The sequence below is a fragment of the Orcinus orca genome, chromosome 20, assembly GCF_937001465.1.
Source record: "Orcinus orca chromosome 20, mOrcOrc1.1, whole genome shotgun sequence".
Taxonomy (NCBI): domain Eukaryota; kingdom Metazoa; phylum Chordata; class Mammalia; order Artiodactyla; family Delphinidae; genus Orcinus; species Orcinus orca.
The window spans coordinates 41,473,041-41,500,822 of NC_064578.1; the positions used below are offsets into that span (position 1 = coordinate 41,473,041).

General features: G+C 46.2%; 1 protein-coding gene across 2 annotated transcripts in view; it reads right to left on the reverse strand.

Moving 5' to 3' along the window:
* The window catches only part of RHPN2 (rhophilin Rho GTPase binding protein 2), a 56,023-nt gene that overhangs the window by 11,429 nt on the left and 16,812 nt on the right, over positions 1-27,782 (reverse strand). For both annotated transcript variants that reach the window (XM_033413671.2, XM_004284137.3), the window contains exons 3-9: positions 15,358-15,486; positions 12,618-12,693; positions 5,864-5,941; positions 5,366-5,490; positions 3,620-3,786; positions 1,301-1,488; positions 737-893 (exon numbers count right to left, since the gene is read on the reverse strand). In XM_033413671.2, the coding sequence (XP_033269562.1) occupies positions 737-893; positions 1,301-1,488; positions 3,620-3,786; positions 5,366-5,490; positions 5,864-5,941; positions 12,618-12,693; positions 15,358-15,486 (920 nt within the window). The remainder of the gene's footprint in view (positions 1-736; positions 894-1,300; positions 1,489-3,619; positions 3,787-5,365; positions 5,491-5,863; positions 5,942-12,617; positions 12,694-15,357; positions 15,487-27,782) is intronic.

A 27,782-nucleotide genomic window follows, 5' to 3' on the forward strand; every position in this document is an offset into this window, starting at 1 on the left:
ACGAACCCAGGCAGTCTTGGCCCCAGAGGTTTTCCTTTTCGTTACTCAGAGGGCTGCCTTGATTAGCACCAATTGCAACAAGTCCCACCCAACCTCAGATCAGAGCCAAGACTATGGGGAGGAGGGTGAGGCACTCACTGCAGGCTGCACATTTAAGGAGGTGCCCCAAACTCAGCCATCAAGATATATATGATATTTTAATACAATTTTCTAAATATCAAAATTAATACAAAAATATTCATGATAAACAACCGATCAAAATTTTTTTTTTATTTCAGGTTCCCACGTGGCTCAGTAAGGCACCGTTATTGCTCTGTGTCCTTATTTAAAATTTTAATCACCAAGGATTTTTTGGTCTTAGTTTTGATTCATTTACAATTATAATTTTAAAATATTATCTCAATTACTGAGTTTATCCCCTTAGATTTCGTGCCTGAGGCGAGTGCCTCCCTGGTCTAGTCCTGGCCCTAGATTCCAGGTGAAACATCATCTCCATGAAGCCGTCTGTTCCATCCCAGGCAGAAGGAACGCTACCCCTCTTCCTCCCACAGGAAGGAACCACATAACCCCTAATCCCACCCTGTTGCCTGGGCCAACATGTAATCCCCACCCTCTGCCCCTAGGCTGTGAGCATCTCCCAGGCAGGTAGACAGCTCTCACTCAGCTCAGAATCACCCAGAGGAAGTAAAACCACAGCCCTGACCAAAGCCCAGAGCCCCGAGATGCCAAGCCTTACACTGGTGGTCGATGAGGAGGGTGGCTGTGAAGTAGTGGGCCAGGGCTTCGTAGTGGTGGGCCTTCACGCAGGCCAAGCTGGCCCAGGAGTATGGGATGTTCTCCTTCACTGGCTCCTGGTTCATGGCCGTGTACAGCTGCCGATAGACGTCTCCCACCTACAACGGAAAAAATGTTGGGAACGAGGAGGGTGGCACAGGGGCCCTCACGTATCCGGGCTGCAGAAAAAGAGCCCTTTCTTCTGGGCAGCGGCCCCTGCCAGAGGTCGCTCCAGAATCTGGGAGCAACTCCAAGGTCTCCTAGCGCTGTCAGTGTCAGAGTTAACAGGGAGATCGGGCCACTGTCATTATGCTGGTTTTTAGGCTAAGCTGCAGATGGAATCAGTGATCCATATCTGAAACACCATTACTTGCCAAGAAAATGCAAGCCAGCACTCTGGCCAGCCTGGGCGGGCATGCTGCCCAGGTCACGGGCAAGCTGCCGTGGGAAGCCCCCGCTGCGTCCAGTGGGCCCACACCGACGAACCCCACTCACTCCGAAAGTCACGGGAAACGGCAAGGCTCACCTTGGCAGCCTCCTGAGCCACCTTCACCAGCACGAAGAACTCGTTCTGGATCCCAGAAAGGCAGATTTTCTCAAACGTGCTTTCTTGGGCTTGCGCCAGCATCATTTTGACCAGCACACTGAGCATGGCGGGACTCATGTCGTAACTTGGAGTGTGAGTAAACGTCTCTTTCAGGTAGTTTAAAACCCCTACGATTGGAATTGGTTTGCACGTTAGTTGGGGATCATATTTATTTCACCATGCTGCTCAGGAGTATGGAAAATGACAGAAGCAAAAATATAAAACTGGTGTCCTGAAGCATCTTTAGAAAAATCTGATTCTCAATTACCATAAGATCCAGCAATGCTACTCCTAGGTATAACCCCACAGAATTGAAAGCAGAGACTTAAACTGATACTTATACATGAATGCACATGGCAGCATTATTCCCAGTAACCGAAAGGCAGAAACAACTCAAATGTCCATCCACAGACATGGGGATACACAAAATGTGGTATATACCTACAACGGAATATTTCAGCCTTAAAAAGGAAGGCAATTCTGACACACGCTACGACATGGATGAAGACATCACACTAAGTGAAATAGGTCCATCACAAGGACCAATGTCGTATGATTCCACTGGGTGAGATGAGGTCTCTGGAATAGTCAAACTCATAGAGACAAAAAGTAGAATGTTTCCCAGGGGCTGAGGGGAGGGAGGAATGGAGATGTAGTGTTTAATGGGACAGAGTTTCTGTTTGGGGTGATAAAAAAGTTCTGGAGATGGAGAGTTGCACAACAATGTGACTGTACTTAATGCCAACAAACAGTAATCCTAAAAATGGTTAAAATGGTAGTTTTGTTATGTATGTTTTACCATAGCTAGAGAACTTTTGTTTTCCAACTCTCTTCCAAAACATTTACGTCTGTATCAAGCAAGGAAACCAGCCTGCTCCCTATCCATTCCTGTCTCACCTGGCACACTTGTGAGAAATTCCATACGTGACTACACATATGATGGAGGCGAAGGTAGAAGGCAGGCAGAATGACGGAAGGGCTCTCAGGCGGACATGCTCACGCTTAACCCCTGGGTCATTCAGAAATTCCGGGCTTTCCCCCAGGACCTCAAGAAAGATCAACTCAGCCACTCCAGTGGAAATTTTCATGCCGTAGCCCTCAGCTGACTTTTTTATGTGTTAGAAAAGTGTCACAGCATTAAATGACAATCAACCTGGAGCTGAAATAAAATCTCCGGCACAAATCCCATCTGACTGGTTCTTCTGGTGTTGCGCAAAGCATACACTGCCCTGCAGAAGGAAGGCGACGGCTGCAGGCTGTCTGCTCCTTTCTGGGGTTCGCTCCTACTCTGTTCTCAAGCTTTGTTTTGTCCATATCTCTGGAATCTTAGAGACAGGTCACCAAGCATACCTGCTTCAGAGTCCTCAGAAAGAAAGATGAGCCCAGAAAAGGATTTACAGTGAAAGAAATCAACTCCCACGTGGAATTTCACAGTGTCGTTTCCTCCCAAGGGATCAATCATTTTAACCAAGCGATTCCATGATCAGCCAAAATGGCAAAGCCACAGTTCTTCACGGCCTTGCAGAGCAAAGTCAGATACCCCAAAAGTATCTGCCAGGGTAACACTCCGAAACAGAGTGACAAGGACCCGCACAGAAGGAAACCCGCTGTGGAGCCAGCTCAGCGCATCACACGTTGGTCTGTGCTTGTCACTGCTTTTGCCCACTATTCCCTGTGCCGAGACTGCTGGTCACAGGCCCTGCTAGAGGGAAGCGATGCAGGACCCTCGAACACCCATGAGGCAGGCCTGTCCGTTGCACCTCGCCTGGCAGCCCCCAGTCCTCTAAAGGCTGGCACTGTCACTTGGTAGGGGGCCGAGAAGAGCAACCTTGGGTGAGCGAGCTTCTCAGAATGAGCATAACAGAAAGGCAAGGGTAGTCATATGCACCAAACAGGCACGTCTGATGAAAGAAAAAAGAAAAAGCCTACATTCCCACCATTTGAGAAAACTTATTCTCTTCTTCGAAACTGTGTTCAAAGAAACAGTCCATTCACTGCCATCTCTGGGGCCACTCGTTTGGAAAAGATTAATCGTTAACTACTGTGTACACAAGCCATATTCAGACAGAAACAGGGTTTGAGCCAATAAGCGATTTTCTTGGTGGGAAGATACACCGGCTCTGGAAACTGGCCTGGCCCTTTCAGGCCTGTGAGGCCAAGTGTGGGCCTGTGGAGGACCCACGAACCCCCTTCAGCTGGGGTACCAGGGCCACCTGGCAGGGCCAGGGCTCTATCCCGGCAGCCCTCGCAAAGACACACCTGCGGCTCTCTGAAAGGCATCCACTGTGCTCTGCAGCCCAGCTTCTGTCTGTCGATTGCACCGGGTCCCGATCTGTGTGTACAGGGCTCCAATGTTAAACAGAATGCTGGCCTTCTCCAGCAGCAAGTTCTGTTGGCTAACCGGAACCCCCGTGAGGGAGTCATACCTATTTAAAAGAAACGTCTTTTGAGAATATGAATTCCTTGGCTAGCGAGTGCCACCTCTGGGTAAAAATGGACAGAACTTAGTTCTTGAATAAAACTCAAAGATGCACATGCAATGAGGTTTTATTTCCAAGCAAGACGATGGGCCTGATCATACTGAATAAAGACACCCGCAAGCGCAAACTGAAATAGGGATTCTCAACCGGGACGTCCTTCCATAGGTGAACGGATATACAGACTGTGGTACAGCTACACGGTGGAAAATTATGCAGCACTAAAAAGAAATGAGCTATCAAGCCATGAAAAGACATGGAGAAACCTTAAATGCATGTGACTAAGTGAAAAAAGCCAATCTGGAAAGACTACATACTGTGTGATTCCAACTATATGACATTCTGGAGAAGGCAAAGAGAATCAGTGGTTGCCAGGATTGGGGGTGGGGAAGGGTGAGGATGCCTAGGTGGAAGGCAGAGGATTGTAGGGTAGTGAAACTGTTCTGTGTGATACTATGATACGATGTGGATACATGTCATTATTACATTTGTCCAAACCCATGGAAGGTAGCCCACCAAGAGTGAACCCTACTGTAAACAACGGATGTTGGGTGACAGTGAGCCAACGTAGGTTCATCAGCTGTAACAAATGGAACACTCTGGTGGGGCGATGTTGACAGTGGCGGAGGTCGTGGGTGTGCAGGGGCTATACGGGGACTCTCTACACCTCCCACTCGATTTTACTATGAACCTGAAACTGCTCTAAAAAATACAACGTACTAAAAAAAAAAAAAAAAAAAAAGAAGGCTTCTCCTAAATGAAATATAGCAAATCCTAACCCTTCATAATTCTTCCTGAAGTCTAAAAGACTCAGGATATGTTTTAAAGTTCACCTATCAACCAGGGGATAGATACGGAGCTTCTTCCTAATTCAACACTAAGGAGAAGTCACATTTGGCCCTTTCACCCACGTGCCGGCAGCTAACACATCTTCAGGAAAAGTCATCTGCCTTTCCTTCCAAAAGGAAGCATGGATAGCCATCTGCTGTGGTGAAATTAAACTCTGAATAGGCCCCTTAGCTACTGGGATTTACTTTCGTTTCACACAGCCCTAAGCAACTCAGAGAAGAGGTATAGCATCTCCAAAATATTTAGACAACACTAATCATGGTAAGTACCAACTCTGGGGAAGAATCCAAGGTTCTGCTTCAGTTTGTAAAATCTGATCTATTTCTGTTTGCTGCCCTTGTCACTGGGACAAAACCTGATTCCCACTCCCATGCCATCTGGGACAAGAATCTTGTTTCTTGTTAGTTCCACCTCAGAGCCCCAGTGTTTCCCCCGCGATAAAACGAGCATGAAAAAAATGCCTCTTCTCCTCGGCTCACTTGCTCTGAGAAGCAAGAAGCCATGGTCCGTTGGAGCCTTTTCCCCCTGGATCCCCTTCATAAGTAAACACTGGTTTATCTACATGTCTCCTGTATTAATGGGACAGTTAGAAAGAGGAGGCCACAGTGCAGAGGAGCCTCCGTGGGACAGAGGCTCCCAGCGGTGGCCAGAGTGGGAAAGCCCCAGCCCAGGCACGTACCAGGTAAACAGGATCCCCATTTGTCGGGTGGGTGGGAAGAATCGGCTCTCAACAAACCCCAGCTGGATGAAGTAACTCATCAGCAGCTCGACCCCAGCCTCATCTCGGCTGGGCGTCCGACAGGCCTGAAAGGAAAGGAACCACTGAGGGGGTGAGGGGGTGACCGGGTGAGCATAGTGCAGACAGCCAGGCAGGGAAGATGCTCACACACGCTATTTCTCTGGAGCCTAGGCCCCAGTGCTGGTATCATGAACTCTAGGAGAGATGGGCAAGGCTGGAGTGAACTCATGAGTCCTGGAACCCAGCCCCAGACATGTATGTCTGTCCCCTCTGTGGTCTTCTTATGTGGCAAGTTGAATGGACGATTCTGACAGTTCCTCCCTACCACCTCCGACCACCAGCGATTCTACAAGGCTTCAGATGAAATAATGGGATCATCTGAAGACTCATCAAGCTCTAGTAGCCACCCTCCTCACCCTGCCGCACACAGGAACATACTTGTCTCAGATCCATAAGATCTGCTATTTCATCTTCATAGAGGTAGCTATCTTCACTGTAATGTTCCAGGATAAAATCCTGTAAGAAAAATGAGATACTGTAAGGTGTGACTCAAAACCGTAAACAGGTAAAACAGTAATGTCTAAGGTCCCCCCCTTTAAAAATACATGTAGAGGGACTTCCCTGGTAGCGCACTGGTTAAGAATCTGCCTGACAGTGCAGGGGACATGGGTTCGAGCCCTGGTCCGGGAAGATTCCACATGCAGCGGAGCAACTAAGTCCGTGCGCCACAACTACTGAGCCTGCGCTCTAGAGCCCGCGAGGCACAACTACTGAAGCCTGCCTGCCTAGAGCCCGTTCTCCGCAACAAGAAGCCACTGCAATGAGAAGCCCGCGCACCGCAATGAAGAGTAGCCCCTGCTCGCCGCAACTAGAAAGCCTGCGCGCAGCAACGAAGACCCAACGCAGCCAAAAATAAATAAATAAATGTTTCTTTAAAAAAAAAAATACATGTAGAATTCATAAAAACTTACGGGAGAGTGTACACTGCAGTGATTTTCTAAGTGGTGGGATTTATTTTCTTAATTTTATTTATGTATATTTAAAATTTTTGTTTTTGTTGCTTCAGTAAAAAGGGAAGTTGAAGTTATTTTTTATTTAAAAATGGGGACTTCCCTGGTGGTCCAGTGGTTAAGACTTTGCCTTCCAATGCAGGCGGTGCGGGTTCCATCCCTGGTCAGGGAGCTAAGATCCCACATGACTAGCGGCCAAAAAACCGAAACATAAAACAAAAGCAATATTGTAACAAATTCAGTAAAGACCTTAAAAATGGTCCACATCAAAAACACAATCTTAAAAAAAAAGCGTCTTGGCAGCACAGTTAAGTGACTTGCATAAGTGACTATAAGTTCAATAATAGCAATACAATAGCAATAGCAAACATCACAGATATTCAGGGGCTTAGATCTTCGTCCTTTGTGCACAGAGTCTTCCTGGCAGAGGGAACTCATGTCTGGGGACTGTTACGAGGATGCTACCCTCAGCGTCTGTGATGGGAACCTTTGTGAGAGCAGCTCCGTGCACTTCCACAAACAAAGCACCCCTGTGAGACCTCCAACGGGGTCCAGCGTTTCACGACCCCTTGGTGAGTTCATTCGGTCATAAGATACATTGACGAACACCTGCTATGTGCCAGGCACTGTTCACAGTGCTGGGGCTACTTCAGTGAACAAAACAAAGATCTTGCCCCATGGAGCTTATAATCTCACAAGGGAGCACAGACATTAAGTAACAGGCACAACAAATAGGTAAATTATATCATATATTAGGAGGAGGCAAGTATTACAGGAAAAAATAAGATGAGTAAAATGGGAATGGAGAATGGATTCTTGCATAACATCCTCCGTAACTGCTGGCTCTCCCTGGCTGCAAAAAGTTGAGGAGAGAGATTGTTCATTACATTTTCCCAAGTGTCTGTGAGTATTCTTTTTACACGCTTTCTACATTAAAGACCCTTCTGCTTTTTATATGTTCAATGAATACCTACACATACACCCATATACTCTCCACTTACAAAAATGGGACTGTACTGAATGAATATACAACATTGCTTTGCTTTTTTTTCTTTTTTGCTGCACCATGAGGCATGCAGAATCTTAGTTCCCCAACCAGGGATCAAACCTGCGCCCCCTGCAGTGGAAGCGCGGAGTCTTAACCAGTGGACCATGGGGGAAGTCACTGAAATGGTTTTCAAATATAATTAATGATGTTATTAGTGACATTAAGTATGGTGAGTATGATCTGGGGGACAAAGCTCCTCGAGGGCTTCTCTGATGACATCCCTGAGAGCAGCGACTTTTTTTTTTTTTTTTTTTTTTTTTTTTGCAGTACGTAGGCCTCTCACTGTTGTGGCCTCTCCCGTTGCGGAGCGCAGGCTCCGGACGCGCAGGCTCAGCGGCCATGGCTCACGGGCCCAGACGCTCTGCGACATGTGGGATCTTCCCGGACCGGGGCACGAACCCGCGTCCCCTGCATCGGCAGGTGGACTCTCAACCACTGCGCCACCAGGGAAGCCCTAAGGGAAGAACTCTTATAGTGATGTAGGCAGGGTTATGGGAAACCATAGGATTGTGCAGGACCTCCAGAGCCATTAGAACCACAGAGTTGAAGGGTCAAGGGGGAGAAGGAGCTACGGGAACCTGGAGAGATGGCTGCCTGAAGTGAGCATCCAACAGCCACGAGGACCTTCCCTGCTGGGGGGGATTGTAAAAGGTACCCAGCTGAGGGAGCTGAGGAGTTAAAAACCCCTACTTCCCTCTCTTCCCATCCTCTCATCTCCTGCTGATGCTACTCCCCCTCAGACACACCCAATAGAAAGCCACAGAGCAGGGTAGAGGAGGGCTGAGGGGGAGGGAGGGGCACGCAGTGCAATGGACAGTATCCAGCACCACAGATGGATTTTTTTTTTTGTATTTATTTATTTTTGGCTGCGTTGGGTCTTCCTTGCTGCGTGCGGGCTTCCTCTAGTTACGGCGAGCGGGGGCTACTCTTTGTTGTGGTGTGTGGGCTTGCAGTGGCTTCTCTTGTTGTGGAGCACGGGCTCTAGGCGCACAGGCTTCAGTAGTTGTGGCACGCAGGCTCAGTAGTTGTGGCTCGCTGGCTCTAGAGCACAGGCTCAGTAGTTGTGGTGCATGGGCTGAGTTGCTCCGTGGCATGTGGGATCTTCCCGGACCAAGGATCGAACCCGTGTACCCTGCACTGGCAGGCGGATTCTTAACAACTGCACCACCAGGGAAGCCTCACAGATGGATTCTTTATACATAGTTCAGGAGAAACTGGCTACCCATTTTTTGGTGAAAATAAAAAGAGTACTACACCTCATTTTTTTTACACACAAATTCCTGATTAAAGATTTAATGTTAAAAAATTTTGAAGCACTGGAAGAAACTATAGCAAAATATTTATGTCTTCTTGATGTGGAGAATGCCTTTCTGAACATGTTATCAAGGAAGAATTGTTAAGGGAAGAACTGTTAAGCTTAACAACACAAAATCTGTTTGAAAAAAAAAAAGATGTACTTTTTAAACTGGTATTGCTTGTAAAACAAGTTAAAGGAGAGAAACTACTGGGAGAAATATTTGTAACGTACATAACCAAGCCATTACTCTCCTTCATATGTAAAAGAACTCTTAAAAGCAACTCTATGGTAAAGCAGACGAAGGACAGAAATAGGTATTTCCAAAAGGACACTTGTGAAGGACAAATAAACAAAAGCGGGAACTCTAGTACTGATCAAAGAATGCAAACTGTCATGATATCATTTTTGCCTGACCTCACAAAATCAAAATGATAAGCGATACCCAATGTAAGCAGTCATACACTGTGGGAATGTAAGACAGGACCTCTGACTTCTGGTGGGTAATTAGGTAACATGTATCTTTTTTTTTTTTTTTTTTTTGGCTGTGCTGCATGTGGGATCTTAGTTCCCTGACAAGGGATCGAACCAGTGTCCCCTGCAGTGGAAACACAGAGTCTTAACCACTGGACCGCCAGGGAAATCCCTAACATGTATCTTTGACCTACCAAATCCTCGTCCAGAAATTTATCCAAAGGGAATATTCAGCAAAGTGTGCAAACGTGCTAAGGGAGCTGCTGACAACAGTATTTGAAAGCCGCCTTAAGAATGAAATTGGGACTTCCCTGGTGGCACAGTCGATAAGACTCTGCACTCCCAATGCAGGGGGCCCGGGTTCAATCCCTGGTCAGGGAATTAGATCCCACATGCATGCTGCAACTAAGAGTATGCATGCCACAACTAAGGAGCCAGCGAGCTGAAACTAAGGAGCCGGTGAGCCACAACTAAGGAGCCTGTGAGCCGCAACTAAGACCCAGCACAACCAAATAAATAAATAAATATTTTAAAAAAGGAATGAAATCAATAGTTACCTTATTTAGCACCTACTACCAGAAGACACCATGCTAAGCCTGAACAGATCACAGGAGTCTCACAGCCTCCTAAGGCAGGCCCCGATCAGAGGACAAGATCGGGTGTTCATAGATTAAGTACTGAGCAAGTTACATAGCTCAGTGGGGAGACGGGGGGCGGGGGAGGGAGGTGTGTGGCTGTGAGGGATCTTTACATGTCTTGATATTTTCTGAATGTTTTGCAATACTGTTCTCAGTAGGAAAAATAAATTAATAAAGACATATTTAAAAGCAAAACAAAATGTGAATTCTCTGAAAGGGAATTGATTTTGATCGTGTTTTTTCGTGAAGTCATTTTAAAGTCCATTTATTTAAAACAGAAAAAAATCAGACCATGAAGCTTCAATGACCATTAAACATCTCATGGATACACAGATTTGAAAGACAACTTGAATTGCCCTAATTCAGTCGCCAAACTACTTCTGTGGCACCTGTCTGTGTTACTCTCAAGGACAAATGTGGAAGGAAAAACAGAACATCCCCCAAACATTCTCATTTTTGTATGACTGACATTTGTAGAGTCCTTTTTAGGCTAAAATGACATGGCTGGAAGCCTCAGCTGAATAGCACTTGGCCATACCCACAACATGTGATTTTTTTTCCCCCACTGGCTTTAATGTGAATTCAGCACATGACATGTTTGGATCCTTACAGATGCCCATGAAATTCCCAAGTTTCTCCAAGAGTCTACCTTTTAAATGCCTGTGTTCTTTATTTTTATCTTTATTTTTTGGTAACCTTTACAATTCCTTCCAAACTCAGACATTTTGTGGTTCTAAGTATGTCTTTTTTTTTTTGTTTCATTGAAACATAGTTGACTGCAGTTCTATGCTAGCTTCAGATGTATTACATATGATTTGACATTTGCATACATTATGAAATGATCACTACAGCAAGTCTAGTAACCATCTATAACCAAAGTTATTACAGTATTAGTGACCATATTCCTTAGGCTGTATATTATAACTCCCTGGCTTACTTATTATATAACTGCAAGTTTGTACCTCTTAATCTCCTTCACCTACTCCATACCCCCAAATGCCTGCATTCTTGCAGCTCTGGCACCAAGCAACAAACTAAATCTTAAAAGAAACTATTCTAACAAAAGCAACTAAAACATTTCCACAGACATAAGCATTGTCTGGAGTCTCACAGACCTGTGGCAAGTGTCACATCTAAAAGTTCAGGGGACCTGTGAAAAGCTGCCATATAGCTCTGGATTGTTTCCTACCCAGAAAATAAAATCCTTGACAATCCTGCATCCAATGTCCCTTCTTAAACTCCAAAATAAACCCCAAACTCACAGGGCCCGGGACCTGGATTTAAACAAGCAGCAGTCCACAAGGCCATGAGTGAAAGGGCTTATATGTCAAGGGACTCACGCAGTCTCTGATGGAGCTTGGAGGTCAAGTGCAAAGGCTTCTGAAGCATTAACCAACTGCTTTTTAAAAGGACAAATTGTGTAGGGCCCCAAATGCCATATCATCATTTTTTTCTTTTCTAAATTAAAAGCAGTCCGAGATGAGTCAACTAGCAGGATTACTGTGAAAAGAAACAAAATTCTCTGAAGCATTTTTCACGACGCTGGGATTCATTCCTATACACCATGCCTGTGCTGGAAAGCTCAGAGACAGGCACCACCTTCCACCTCATCGCCACTTTCTCCTCCTAAATGGAAGTTTGAGGTGAGTCAGTACAACTCAGAATGATGGATGTGGGGCAAGGAGGAAGAGGAAAGCATTCCAGGCGCCGGGAGGCCTCTCCTGGCCCCAAGGCATCTCTGGGCGGCTCCATCAAAACACATCTTCCACTTCCCACCTGGATCCCCTACTGAACCACGGGATCCAAAGGCAGGGCCTGTGACCTCAACAGCACCCTGCACAGTGACAGACACAGATGGGCCTACGAGTAACGCTGCTTGCCAGGGACACACTGGCTAAGGGGAGGCCAGATACCGTTCACTTTAAAGATGTGAATTGTGCGGTGTATGAATTATATCTCAAGAAGGTTGTTATTGGAAGGAAAAAAAAAAAAAGAGGGAAGGAAAGAAGGGAGGGAGGGAGAAAGAGGGGTAGAGAGAAAGAAAAGAGAAGGTAGACATCCAGGAATTAGGGAGCAGCGGGATCCATAAACTCTAGCTCTTCAAGTATTTACTTTGTTTTGGTGTTTTTTTGGTTTTTTTGTTTTTTGGCCAAGCTGCGTGGCTCGTGGGATCTTAGTTCCCCGACCAGGGATTCCACCCGGGCCCCGACAGTGAAAGTGCCAAGCCCTAACCACTGGACCATCAGGAAATTCCCTGATTTACTTTGAAATGTATCAAAAAATAAAATGGATTGATGTATAGATTCAGGGATGCATAAATGGACGAATACGTGATAAAGTGACTACAGCAAAATGTTCACGGGAGAACCTAGGTAGTGAGTATACAGGGATTCACTGTCAAATTCTTTCAGTTTTTCTATTTTTACAATAAAATGTTGAGGGACAAAAACTTTGGCTATTCTTCCAAAAACGTGGCCTAAATTGGTTATATACCCTCTTTGACCTGGGGTGGACTGGCCCGGGTTTCCAACCCCTTCCCCAGAAGCCTCAGTGACCAGATGAAAGGGAGCATCTGAAAGGACGGGACGGGCTCTGAGGGGGCTCAAGGCCACCCTGCAGAAATCAACTGACACTGGCACATTGAGCCTAAGGCCACTCTCAAGGGATACACAACTTCTACATTTCCCTTTTAAACAGTGAGTCCAGTGCCCCTCGCTTTGAGATTTACCTTGAGAACGACTGAAAAGTCAACGTCCTTGGTTTCCTTCAGGCCAAGCGGAATCAGGGGAATCGTAAATGCCTCCCTAGAAGGAACACAGCAAGGTACATGAACATCCGTATCCCGGCCACTTTGCACCCCCCGGCCTTCCCCCAGCAGCCCAGCTCAGGTCCCCACCCGCTCTCCCCCGCCAAGCTAGCACACACCCGTTCATTTTCCATAAAGACCACTTGGGTCACGTCCCCATCTCTGTTCCAAAACTGGTCCCAGTCCCCGGCAACTTTTAAACGACCCAGCCTAACACATGAGGCCCCTACCAGCTCCACCCTGATTTAGCCCTCCAATCGCTACACTTCTTTGAGTAACTGTGCTGAGAACCTATTGTGCACCCAGGGCTGTGCCTGGTGTGCCCACTGCTCCACCATCTGGAGCATCTCCACCAGCTCCACCCAACCCCCACCCCCCTCCGCCTCTCCTCACTGCAGCGGGTTCCATCTCCCCTGCAGCCCTCCAACTCTGGGCTCTCAAGGGCCTCCTCCTATACGGTGTATCCCTCTAGGCATCCCATCCCCAGCACAGGGAAGGCCTTGAGGGCAGGGGCCCCATCTGACACCTAAGCACACCTGGCTCCCAGCCCTGGGTGGGAGACCCTGACCGGCTGTTTCCCCTCCACCTCCTCTCCCCGCACTCACCAGTTGGTTACCCAACAGGTCGCCCTGGGAGTGGCCTTAGGGGCAGAGCTAACAGGAAGTGAATGGGGCTCAGCTATGTTTTGCAAACAGGGATTTCGCTCCCAGACCTGTAACAGGAGACCTCCTGGGGTTGCTCAGCCCAGCCTGGGGAGGAGGCCAGGAATGCAGGCAGGGTGAGTGGACAATAGGCTGTAAGCTGAAGCTGCCTCTGTGGGGGACAGAAAACAACAGGGCTAAGCTGAAAGCAGGCGAGCCCCAGCGGGGTGTATAGCTTCCCCAAAGCCCTTTCCTGAGGGAAAGCTGGATCCTGCTAGAAGGAGATGAAGACAGGCTGTGCTGCCCTCCTCTGGGCCCCAGCGTGCTCCTGGCCTGACCCCGACGGGGCTGGCTCTCCCTGTGACTGTCCAGGAGCAGCCAGCGTCCCGAAGCCTCCGGGCCAGGGCGCCCCGCCCTCCACCTTGCGCTAATATAACTTTTTCCGTAACTTCCGGCTTCCCTGTGTTTTCTCATCTGCACAATGAGATTGTTTCTTCCCTGCCTACCTCATAGAAATGTTTAAAAATCAACCGTGCTGAGAAAAAAACAATCTGCTTTGAAAACAGGAAGAGGGGCTGATGGAAATGCAAGGTGTCATTATGCATCTGCACATCTCTCTCCCCTCTTCCCAATGCACAGGGGACCGACCGGACACTTTAGAGCCGCAGCGTGGTCACACAGGGGCCTTAACTGCATGTCTCTGGGGAACACCCTCGTGATGGACAGCCCTGTGCTTCTGTATGGTGAGGGGGGAATATGAAACATCCTACATTTATCACCGAAGTTTGGCCCGGCCTTGCCTCCTGGAGGAACTTTGACCTTTGGGCAAAACACTGGAATTTAATACCAGAGCATAGGCTGGGGGGAGCTGTGCATTGACTGTTCTGATTAGGTGTCAGACTGCACTGGGAGCCCACAGGTAAGCGAGGCAGGACACACGGGCTGGCTCACGGACAGTCACCAAAGGAGAAGAGGTTTCACACGCGACTGAGAAAAACACCTCGGGGACAGTGCAGAGGATTGGGAACAATCAGGAAAAGTACATTCCAAAGGTGACTCAAGGTTCCCCAACATTTTCATTCTGTTAATCCAGGGAATTATTTTCTGACTGGGTTTCCCCTGGGACTCCCTTATCTTTTGAGAAGTACCACTTCCCCACACAGAAAAGTATGTAAACTGTTCTTTAGAGCTCAAAGTTTTTTCTTTTTTTTACGGCTGCCCCACGCGGCATGTGGGATCTTAGTTCCCTGCCAGGGATCGATCCCACGCCACCTGCGTTGGAAGCACAGAGCCTTAACCACTGGACCACCAAGGAAGTCCCCTCAAAGTTATTTCTTCTTAAAGATGGACTTTTCTTTCCAAGATAGCTCACCTTGGGGTGAGAGACTCTCTGAGCTTTTCTGAAGGTCACACCTCAACGTTTGGTCTCCTATAAACACTCCCTGAGGGATGCTTCTGAATTAGAACATTTGTTTCTCAAATATTTAATGGGGGACATTTCCAAAGTGTCTCAGTCATACTGTCTCCTCAGGGAACTTGCAAAGGTCTCATAATCTTTGATATAAAAGGCAGTTTTTATGTTTTTGTACTCTTTTCAACAGAACGACCCAGAGGCAGACCGTGTGCAGAGGCTGATGGAAGAAGGCAGGGCTTCCTGGGACCCATCTGGCAGGCTGGCTCTCAGAGCTAACCACAGCCGCCCTTCCAGGGCATCTTTATGACAGAGCCACCACCCAGGCCACCTGAGAGACGCCATCTCCCCGCCTGGACCCAGCCACGTAGCTCTCCCGTAAAACTATGTCCCATGTGTCCCCAGGACAAATAAATGCCTTCTTGTCCAACTGGCCAGGTATTTCCAATAAACTCCATGGGTTCATCCCTTTAATTCCTACACTTTGCTCAACCCCAAATTGGATCAAAGTGGGGTCTGCCGCACCCTCAGGCCTATCTGTGCACCATCCCTGATGCAGGCATGTTCCAAGGCTCAGAAAGTATCCAAAAGAAGTGTTGCCCCCACTTACTCTGTGCTCTGATAGACTCCCACCGAGATGTTGAGCCCCTCCAGCTCTTCCTTCAGCATTTGCAGGTCTGAGTTCAAGAAGCTCAGTTCCAGGCGCACCTGCTCCCGTACCTTTTGGTTCGTGGCTGCTCTGTTCAAAGAGAGCGGGGAGAGAAGCATCCTCAGCAAGCATCCCAGCTGCTGGGCGAGCAGATACCCCAACCCTTGTCCCCATAGGGAAGTTCTGAGGGTCTGCCTGCAGACGGAGGAGCCATATGTGATCAGATAAGGTGTCTCAGGGATGCTGGGCACCTGCTCCATTTTGAGCCACACCTGCCAATAAATGGACCTAGGATATAGCCAATGACACTGAGCTGCCTGACATGAATGCTAAGACCACTCTGTAAGAATTAGCCTTGAGAAGAGAAAAAGGAGTTGCTCCTAGTCACCATAAATTTTCCCCCTAAAAGGAAATGGATGAGAAATAGAGGAGGAGGTAACACTCTCCACTTCATCCTATGAGGCCAATATCACCCTGATCCAAAACCAGAGGAAGACACCACAAGAAAACAAAATAACCAATCAATATGCTTCATGAATACATATGCAAAGATCCTCCATAAAATATTAGCAACCTGAATCTAGCAACATATACAAAGGATTATACATCACGACCAAGTGGGATTTATCCCAGGAATGCAAGGTTGGCTTAATATCTGAAAATCAATTAATGTAACATACTATATCAACAGAATAAGGGACAAAAAATAAATTGTCATCTCAACAGATGCAGGAATAAAAGCATGTGATAAAGTCCAACACAGATTTATGATAAAAATCCATAACAAGGGGCTTCCCTGGTGGCGCAGTGGTTGAGAGTCCGCCTGCCGATGCAGGGTACACGGGTTCGTGCCCCGGTCCAGGAAGATCCCACATGCCGCGAAGCGGCTGGGCCCGTGAGCCATGGCCTCTGAGCCTGCGTGTCCGGAGCCTGTGCTCCGCGACGGGAGAGGCCACAACAGTGAGAGGCCCGCGTACCGCAAAAAAATAAAATAAAATAAAATAAAATAAATCCATAACAAGCTAGGAATAAAAGATAATTTACAAAACTTGATAAAGGGCATCTACAAAAACACACAGCTAACATCATACTTAATGGTGAAAGATTGACGCTTTCCCCCTTATGATCAGGAACAAGGCAAAGATGTCCATTTATGCCACTTCTAATCAACACCATACTGGAGGTTCAAGCCAGCAGCAATAAAATAAAGAAAGAAATCAAAGGCATCTAGATTGAAAGGAAGAAGTAAAACTGTCTTTATTCACAGCTGTCATAATCTTGCATGTATAAAATCCCCAGGCAGCCACAAAACAAATACTGGAACTATTAAATTTAGTTAGGTCACAGGATACAATTCAAAATATACAAATCAATTTTTTTTTCTATATACTAGCAATGAGCAATCTTGAAATGAAATGAAATGAAATGAATGAAATTTCACTCAAAATAGTATCAGAAAGATTAAAATACTTAGGAATAAAATTAAGAAAAGAAGCACAAGACTTGTACACTGAAAACTTCAAAACATTGCTGTGATATTTAATGGAGAGACATTTCATGTTTTTGGATTGGAAGACTCACTATTGTCAAGACGTCAGTTCTCTCCAATTGATCTATCAATTCAAAGCAATTCCAATCAAAACGCTAGTAAGCTTTTTAGTAGAAATTGACAAACTGAGCCTAAAATTTATATGGAAATGCAAAGGGCCTAGAAGGGCCAAAGAAGTTTGAAAAAGAACAAAGTTAGAGGATTTATGCTATCTGATTTTAAAACTTACTATAAAGCCTCAGTAATCAAGATGTGGTATTGGCATAAGGAAAGGTAATGGAACTGAACAGAATCCAGAAATACATCCTTACATTTATGGTGAATTGCTTTTGACAAAGGTGACAAGAAAATTCAAGGGGGAAAAAGTCTTTCTGACAAATGATGCTGAAGCAATTGGACATCCCTAGGCATGTCAGTGTCCCCAAGACCACCGCCAGGCTCAGTGATCTATTAGGAGAACTTGCAGGATATAGGACTCAGGATATAGTTGTACGCATTGCTCTGATTTATTACAGCAAAAGGACACAAAGCAAAATCAGCTAAGGGGAAGGTGCATGGGGTGAAGTCTGAAGGAAACCAGGCACAGGCGCTAAGCCTCCTCTCTCCCAAAGGAGTCACACAGGACATGCTTAATTCCTTCAGCAAACAGTTGTGACAATGCACGTGAAAATGCTATCTTCCAAGGAAGCTCACTGGGGTTTTTACTGGGGGCTGGTCAGGTAGACGTCTCTGCCTAGCATGTTCCAAAATTCAAGACTCCTAGAAGGAAAGCGGTATTCAATATAAACCACATTGTTTGTGCAAATAGTTTAAGTATAGCGAGCTCCTCTTATCAGTTCTGGGAACGGTGGGAACACTCCTGAAATCTAAGTTTCCAGATACCAGCCAAACATCAACCTTGCAAGCAGGGCTTTCTAAGGATAGCCGTCTCAGGCCGGCTATGATAACTCTTTTCTGCACAATAGGCAAAAAATAAATCTCCATCTAAATTTTACACCAAACCAAATATTAAGTCAAAATAGATCAGAGACCTCAATAAAAGAGCAAAAACTCCAAAACTTCTAGAAGAAAATCTTCATGACCTTGAGTTTGACAAAGTATTCTTAGCTACACACCAAAAGCACAATCCATAAAAGAAGCAACTGAGGACTTCCCTGGTGGCGCAGTGGTTAAGAATCCACTTGCCAATGCAGGGGACACAGGTTAAATCTCTGCTCCGGGAAGATCCCACATGCTGTGGAGCAGCTAAGTCCGTGTGTCACAACTACTGAGCCTGTGCTCTAGAGCCCACAAGCCGCAACTACTGAGCCCGTGTGCCACAACTACTGAAGCCTGCATGCCCTAGAGCCCACGTGCCACAACTACTGAGCCCACGTGCTGCAACTACTGAAGCCTGTGCACTCTAGGGCCTGCGTGCCGCTACTACTGAGCCTGCTTGCTGCAACTACTGAAGCCTGCGTGCCTAGAGCCCATGCTCCGCAACAAGAGAAGTCACCACAATGAGAAACCAGTGCACTGCAACAAAGAGTAGCCCCCGTTCGCCACAACTAGAGAAACCCTGTGCACAGCAATGAAGACCCAACGCAGCCAAAAAAAATAGAAAATAAAAAATAAACTGCACATAAAGAAAAAAAAGAAATCGATTAACTGGATTCATCAAATTTAAAAACTTCTGTGCTTCAGAAGATACCATCTAAATAAAACAATGAAAAAAGACAGACTGGGAGAAAATATTTGCAAATTATATATCTGATAAAGAATCTGTATCCAGAATATATAAAGAGTTCTGCTAATTAAATAACAAAAAGACCACTCAATTTTTTTTAATGGGCAAAAGATTTTTTTAGTTGATTATAATTGACATACAACATTATACTAGTTTCAGGTACACAACATAATAATTCTATATTTGTATATTTTCAAAATGATCACCACAATAAGTCTATTTGCCATGTGTTACCATACTTAGTTACAGAATTTTTTTCTTGTGATGAGAACTTTTAAGATCTACTCTCTTAGCAACTTTCAAACATACAGTACAGTATTATTAACGATAGTCACCATGCTGTACATCACATTCCCATGACTTATTTTATAACTGGAAATTTGTACCTTTTGACCACATTCACCCATTTCATCTCCCCTGCAGCCCCCACCTCTGGCAACCACCCATCTGTTCTCTGTATCTATGAGCTTGGGGGTTTTTGTTTGGTTTGGTTTTTTATTATTTTTTTAAATATTTATTTATTTATTTATCTGGCTGTGCCAGGTCTCAGTTGCGGCACACAGGATCTCTTAATTGTGGCACGCAGCGTCTTTAGTTGTGGCATGCAAACTCCTAGTTGTGGCATGTGGGATCCAGTTCCCTGACCAGGGATCGAACCTGGGCCCCCTGAATTGGGAGCATGGAGTCTCAGCCACTGGACCACCAGGTAAGTCCCTAGGAGTTTTTGTTTGTTTTGTTTTAGATTCCACATATAAGTGAGATCACATAGTATTTGTCTTTGTCTGACTTACTTCACTTAGCATAATGCCCTCAAGGTCCATTCATGTTGCTGCAAATGGCAAGATTTCATTCTTTTTTATGGCTAAGTAATATTCCATGGTGTATGTGTTTGTGTGTGTGTGTATCACATTTTCTTTATCCATTCATCCATTGATGGACACTTAGGTTGTTTCCATATCTTGGCTATTGTAAATAATGCTGCAATGAACATAGGAGTACATATACCTTTTCAAATTAGTGTTTTTGTGTTCTTCAGATAAATATCCAGAAGTGGAGTACATAGGTCGTGTGGCAATTCTATTCTTAATATTTGAGGAATCTCAATACTGTTTCCCATAGTGGCTGTACCAACTTACAGACCCACCAACGCTGTAGGAGTGTTGGGATTGTTTTCTTAATTTATCTTTCTGATCGTTTATTATTAGTGTATAGAAATGCAACTGATTTCTGTATATTGATTTTGTATCCTGCAACTTTACTGAATTCATAAAATGGGCAAAAGATTTGAATAAACATTTTACTAAAGAAGTTCTATGAATGGCTAATAAGCACACATGAAAAGAGCTCAAAGTCTTTAGTCAACAGGGAAACGCGTGTTAAAGCCATAATAAGATACCAATACACAACTACTAGATTGGCTATGATAAAGAAGACAAACAATAACAAGTGTTAGTGAGGATGTATAGAGAACCTAGAACCCTCATGCATTGCTGAATGTAAATGACATAGCCACTTGGGAAAACAGCTGGGTAGTTTCAAAAAATGTTAAAACATAAACTTAGCATACAACCAAGTAATTGCACTCCTAGGAATCTATACGAAAGAAATGAAAACATATGTCCAAACCAAGACAAGAGTGTGAATGTTTATAGTAGTATTATTCCTAATAGCCCCCAAAGTAGAAAGAATCCAGATATCTAACTGGCAAATGGATAAGCAAAATGTGCTACATCCATAGAACGGAATAGTGTTAAGCAGGATGGAGAAACAAACTTTACCCAAATTCTCACAGCAGGGGTTCTGCCACCTACTCGAAGACCTTACAGGTGCTAGCTGGAGATTGAGGTCAGTCACCAGTAGCCAATAACTTCATCAATTATGCCTCGATAATGAAGTAATGAAACCTCCATTAAACCCCTAAGTGATGGGGAACTTCCAGGTTGGAGAACACATCGAGGGGCAGAGAAGGAGGCCTGCCTGCAGAGGGGATGGTGGCTCCTCTCCCTCCTCGGCCTGTGGATCTCTTCCACCTGGCTGTTCCTGAGCTGTATCCGTTAAAAATAAACGCCAATAAAAACCCAGTTCTAAGCCAGGTCTTGCTGAGCACATTTCCTTGAACCATTTTGGCAAGTCCTCAGCCATGGCTCAGGCCAGGTACCAGAACTGTCCTCATCCGTGAAATGGGTCACCAGCCAAGAGCTCCAGCCAGCCAGAGAGACAGTACCTGACTACCTTCTCCTCCTCAGCTGATGAAAATCCATCTACCTGTCATTGGCCAGCTTTGCTCAGCACCTCTCCACCTTTCCTCCAGACAGCAAAGCGCTAAACCACTTCCCCTGCAGTTGGCCCTCTCCCCTGGGGCTTCCCCTGCCTTGCACATATTTGGGCCCATCAGTTTCTCTCCGTGGTGCATATATATTCCCTTCTCTCTCTCTCTCTCCCTCTCTCCCCCTCCCTTGCTTCAGCTCGTTCTCCATGACCAACTAACGAGCTTATGCCCCCTCAGAAAGAGCAGCTGTGGCCTGGCTGCAGATAGGATAGCACTTGCCCTCTCACTGCCCAGTAAGTTTTCACACATGCACGTTTGGACTCCCCAGCCAGGCAAGGAGATATTGGAAGCTCAGTTGGTGAATGTCATTGGGTTGGGAATTTTTTTTGGAGAAGGGCACGATCACCGGTAAGAAATGCATTTATATCACAGCACGGTACACACACCTCCAGCCCCCCAAAAAAAAAGTCTCACAAAACCATACTCTGCCATACATGTGATGCTCTCCAAGATATTCTGTTCGAACTCTAATAACTTCTTTTTTAAAAACAATAATGTTTGAAACTCTCCGTTTCTGATTCTGTGACACCAACTGGGTGCCCAATAATTCAATTCAATTCTGACACCAACTCCCAGAGTTCGAAGAGACCCCACAGGTTAAGGGCTCAGTGTCACAAGGCTGCTCCCACTTCGGGGGTCAGTTGCAAGCAGGTGGGGGCAGGCGGAGGGCACCTGAACTTCTGACCAAACAGCTACAAATCAGAGGTTCCCACAACCCCCTTCTCAGTTTCAATAATTCACTAGAAAAACTGGACAGGTACATGTAAAAGTATGAAATTAGAACACTCCCTAACACCATACACAAAAATAAACTCAAAATGGATTAAAGACCTAAATGTAAGGCCAGACATTATCAAACTCTTAGAGGAAAACATAGGCAGAACGCTCTATGACATAAATCACAGCAAGGTTCTTTTTGACCCACCTCCTAGAGAAATGGAAATAAAAACAAAAATAAACAAACAGGACCGAATGAAACTTCAAAGCTTTTGCACAGCAAAGGAAACCATAAACAAGATCAAAAGACAACCCTCAGAATGGGAGAAAATATTTGCAAATGAAGCAACTGACAAAGGATTAATCTCCAAAATTTACAAGCAGCTCATGCAGCTCAATAACAAAAACACAAACAACCCAATCCAAAAATGGGCAGAAGACCTAAATAGACATTTCTCCAAAGAAGATATACAGATTGCCAACAAGCACATAAAAGGATGTTCAACATCACTAATCACTAGAGAAATGCAAATCAAAACTACAATGAGGTATCATCTCACACCAGTCAGAATGGCCATCATCAAAAAATCTAGAAACAATAAATGCTGGAGAGGGTGTGGAGAAAAGGGAACACTCGTGCACTGCTGGTGGGAATGTGAATTGGTACAGCCACTATGGAGAACAGTATGGAGGTTCCTTAAAAAACTACAAATACAACTACCATACGACCCAGCATTCCCACTACTGGGCATATACCCTGAGAAAACCATAATTCAAAAGGATTCATGTACCACAATGTTCATTGCAGCTCTATTTACAATAGCCAGGACATGGAAGCAACCTAAGTGTCCATCGACAGATGAATGGATAAAGAAGATGTGGCACATATATACAATGGAATATTACTCAGCCATAAAAAGAAACGAAATTGAGTTATTTGTAGTGAGGTGGATAGACCTAGAGTCTGTCCTACAGAGTGAAGTAAGTCAGAAGGAGAAAAACAAATACCGTATGCTAACACATATATATGGAATCTAAGAGAAAAAAAAAATGTCATGAAGAACCTAGGGGTAAGACGGGAATAAAGACACAGACCTACTAGAGCATGGACTTGAGGATATGGGGAGGGGGAAGGGTAAGCTGTGACAAAGTGAGAGAGTGGCATGGACATATGTACACTACCAAACGTAAAACAGATAGATAGCTAGTGGGAAGCAGCCGCATAGCACAGGGAGATCAGCTAGGTGGTTTGTGAGCACCTAGAGGGGTGGGATAGGGAGGGTGGGAGGGAGACGCAAGAGGGAAGAGATATGGGAACATATGTATATGTATAACTGATTCACTGTGTTATAAAGCAGAAACTAACACACCACTGTAAAGCAATTATACTCCAGTAAAGATGTTAAAAAAAAATTCAGTAGAATGACCCAGAAAACTCAGGAAAACATTTTACTTCCATTTATTGGGGTTTATTTTTAAAGGATACAGCTCAGGAACAGCCAGATGGAAGAGATCCACAGGCCGAGGAGGGAGAGGAGCCACCATCCCCTCTGCAGGAAGACCTCCTTCCCTGCCCCTTGATGTGTTCTCCAACCTGGAAGTTCCCCATCACTTAGGGGTTTAATGGAGGTTTCATTACTTCATTACCGGGGCATAATTGATGAAGTCATTGGCTACTGGTGACTGAACTCAGTCTCCAGCCCCTCTCTCCTTCCCAGAAGTCCAGGGGTGAGGCTGAAAGTTCCAACCCTCTAAACAGGCTTGGTCTATTCTGGCAAATAGCTCCCCCTCCTGAAGGCCCCCTACCCCCATCAGGTGTCATCGCATTAGCATACAAAAGACATGCAGGAGGTTCCAACGGTTTTAGGTGCACTGTGCCAGGAACCAGGCACAAAGACCAAATATTTATTTTTTATTATACCACAGCAACCCACTGAATTGATTTCATTACGCACCGTGGTTCACAATCTGCCCCTTGTAAAACCTGAGCTACAGAGATGTTATTGAGAACATGACTGATTCACTAGCTGATAAAGTCTACGAGGGTACAAGGGAGGAAATCCTCCCAGCCCTCGGTATTGGGAACAACTTCTTCTTAGCAAATGGTCTGCTTCCAGCTAATGGGTATGAAATGTGTTCCAGGTCACATTCCCTTCTTACTGCCTGCCGGAAAACTCGGAGACAAACATGGCCCACATCTAACAGAGGATATAAGAGCTTGTAGCGTGTACTAGCCTTACTTCCAGCTAAATCTCTTTTAATCTTCTTCCTCCTGCCCCCATATCCTCACTCGCTCCTGTTTTAATCTTACATGCTGTACGAGTGTGTCAGGGTGCCTCAAATACATGTTAGAGTGAGGCAAGACAAACAATTATAACTCCTGGAGGGACAAGACCTTTTCCTACTGTTTCTCTTGGAACCTGACATTGTCCTTTCCACACGGTGGAGGCTTTCAATTTCAGCTGATGAAAGAAAAAAGGGCAGAGTAAAGACCACTCTCTAGAAGCAATGGTGTGTGAGTCGGGGATGGGGCTGGGGGTTTGGGGTATGGGGGGGTGTGACTGGTTCTCAGCAACAGAATGGGTCCAGCTTAAATATGACAATTGAGGCCCTAAGACCCCCACCCAAACACCTGGAGAACCTCCAAATATGCCAACTCCTGATTTTCCCACCTCTAGATACGGATCTGCTACTTATTCTAGACTTGGCAACAATTTGAGATTTAGGATTTGCAACAAATCAATGACCTGCTCTTCGGACATGGACCTCTTCATGAGAGTCATGCGTCACTCCGGAAAAAGCTGGTAGCCAGGTGGGGCTCTCAGGGTGGGTTTCCACAATGCTGACCTTAGGGTGCAACGCTGATTCAGAAAGGAACCCTAGAACGTGTGCTGTTCCTAATACAGGTCATGATTTCTCACGGATTCACTGGTGGAGGGGGGAATGAGGTGCCACCGGTTCAACATGGTGGGTGTGCCCAGTTCCCCTGTGCCCCAGCTGGGGGAAGAGCTGGCCCAAATCAGGGATGAAGACCAGAACCTCGGGCTCCTCAGTACTGGTGCTCTGCACCTGGGCTGCCTTTCTGGGTGAAAATGAATCCCTTCTAGGGGCCTTTTTGGAAAAACATGGGTTTTCTCAGCTTTCACTTGGGTACGCTTCTACTCTGAAACCCCTGTGGTCTGATAACTGATGTTACAGCCAAAAGAGGCCCTGAGACCGACCAGGATGAGGCAGTAGGGTGTTTCAGCCCTTTCCTGCCCAGGGTCTCCCTGCCCATGTTCTCCACGGCCTCCTTCTGGCCTGGACCACCAAGGAGAGGCCGTCTCCCTTGGGTTTTTCCTAAAGAGCATACACATACTGCAAAAGTCAAGAATGGAAAGGTGGGACTTCCCTGGTGGTGCAGTGGTTAAAAATCCTGCCTGCCAACACAGGGGACACAGTTTCGAGCCCTGGTCTAGGAAGATCCCACATGCCGTGGAGCAACTAAGCCCATGCGCCACAAATGCTGAGCCTGTGCTCTAGAGCCCGTGAGCCACAACTACTGAGCCTGCGTGCCACAACTACTGAAGCCCACACGCCTAGAGCCCGTGCTCTGCAACAAGAAGCCCCTGCTTGCTGCAACTAGAGAAAGCCCATGTGCAGCAACGAAGACCCAACGCAGCCAAAAATAAATAAATAAATTTATTTTTAAAAAAACTTTAAAAAAAAGAAAAAAAGAATGAAAAGGTGTCCAACTTACTCTGAGTGATCAAGCCACCATATGTGAACAGGAAAAAGAAGGCCACAGTCTATGATTTCCTGAGGCCACTGACAACATCCAGGCATGTCCCTCAAGTTGGAGCCTCTGAGACCTTTTCCACCATAGACACCCCATGGGATGTATGGTTTCTTTGCCCCGAGTCCAAAATTTCTCTAACATCCCCATGTTTTGTCTTAAAGATGTACATGAATTTGCATTCTGATCCATGAATCTCCATTTATTTTAGTGTAATTTTTCTCCCAAGTCTTTTAGTAAAATTGTCCCTCCAGGAACAGGCTTGTTGACAGGCAACACAGGCTTGTACCAGCTTCACAGACCTTACTGGAACAGTTTGGCCTTAATCTGTCTGACCCCAAATCCTGCTCTGCCAGGGATTCAGGAAAGCTAGAGCAAGTATTGCCCAGTGTCCTCATGTGGCCACCTGGCTAAGGCAGCAGATCAGCCGGTCTGGCAGGACACCTGCTTCCAGCCCATCTCTCAGTGTAGAAAGGCAGGCCTCAGAGTTGGTGCAGGCCCCCAAGGTTTTGGCTCATACACCCCACTGCCCAGACACCAGCCCCTCTCAGAACTGACAGTGTGAGCGGTCATTAACCTCAAGTCACTCTCATACAGCCCAAATCACCCCAGGGCACCCCTGTCCCAGAACTTCACGACCCTCTGGTCCAGAAGTTGCAAACTGGAGGTCCACGGGACTTGCTCACTTGATTCTCAGGGTGTTATTTCTTCCCCCTTGAATTAGTTGCCGATATTTTAAAATTCAACTATCAGAAGATAAAAAAGGGGACAAAAGTCAGATCTCTCTCTCTTCTCCTGAAAAAAACAAAACAAAGCAAAACTGACAATCTGGCAACCCTGGCCCTGCCCCCTCTATGGGCCACACTGTAGCTGTCCCCCCTCCAGAGAGCATATGCTCTGCTCTTTACTGCAGTCCCCACCACTCCCTAACGCATCACAGCACCAGTCCCAGCCCCCTTCACTCTTTTCCATGCGCACCTGGCCCCGAGAAGGGAACCTGAAGCCCAAAGATATTAAATGACCCACCCTTGTTCAAAGAACCAGTTAGTTAAAATTGAACTATGTGGCAACTTGCTTTAAATTTCACAGAGGCCATCTGTTTTTCAGAAACATCATCACGTTCCTACCCCAGCTTTTCTCAAGGGAGGGAAGGGAGCTAGGAAAAGAGAGAGAATATTATCCTTGCTTAGCCTAAAAAAGCACATTGAAAATATCTGATATCTTCCTAATCAGACTCCAGGAAGCTCGTGGACTCTTGGCCGATACGGATCGGAGAAGAAGGCCTCGAAGGGGTAGAAAACCAGGCCCCTCAGAGCACCCGCCCAGACTCAAAGCTCCCTGACCGATGCAGGTAAGGACTGGGATCCTCACGTTCCTGCATTTGGGGGGACATTTTCCCAAACGCCCACTCCCCCAAACATTCCAATGGCTCTGCCTTTATCAGGGAGCAACAGGAGGACATTTAGGAACCTGAAAACAGACCGACAGGACGGCAGGGCCCGGTTTATGACTGAAACTACCCTTTGCTGGCAGGGACAATCACCTAATCGGCCACCCAGAAACACTCACGGGCCAGAGCTGGGCTCGGCTACACGCCCTATTTGTTTTCGGGAAACCGTTGGTGCCGGTTAAGTCAGATTAATAAATACCTTTAGGGTTTCCTCTGACAACATTCCCAAGAGAGGGGCACTTTGAGCTTTTAGGTCACTCCAAGAATCATTAACAACCTCACTCCACCCCCACCCCGCCAGCTCAACAACTGCTGACCAGACAATGAGCCTCAGAGAGGCTGTTTGCTGGTGTCATTAACAGAGCAAGACAGACAAAACCGCCCTAGGCCCCACCTTAGCAACGCCAAGTGCCCTGGCCAGAGGGGGCCTCCCTGACCACCCTCCGTCTCCAAGGCCACATCACACTGCATCAGCCTCTATCACATTTCCCTTTCATCGGTGCCCTAGAAAACATCACCTCCTGACGTGAGTGGATTTGTTTGCTTGTGTATTTCGGTTTCCCCTACGAGAGATTAAGCATCAGGAAAGCAGGGCCTCGTCTGAATTGCTTGCGGCCTTATCCCCTCACATCTCAGACATGGCCTGCCACTTAGTAGGTGCTCAGTAAATCCATTTGTTGCGTGAATGGACAGGCACAGGGTCAGAGCTGCCCACCTGCCCCCTCGGCCGCACAGCTGGCCTGGCAAGGTGTCAACCAAAACCCAAGGCCACAAAACACACCAGGGGGACCACACCTGCAGCGTCCTCAGCACAGCAAGCTCAGCACACGGCAGGACTTC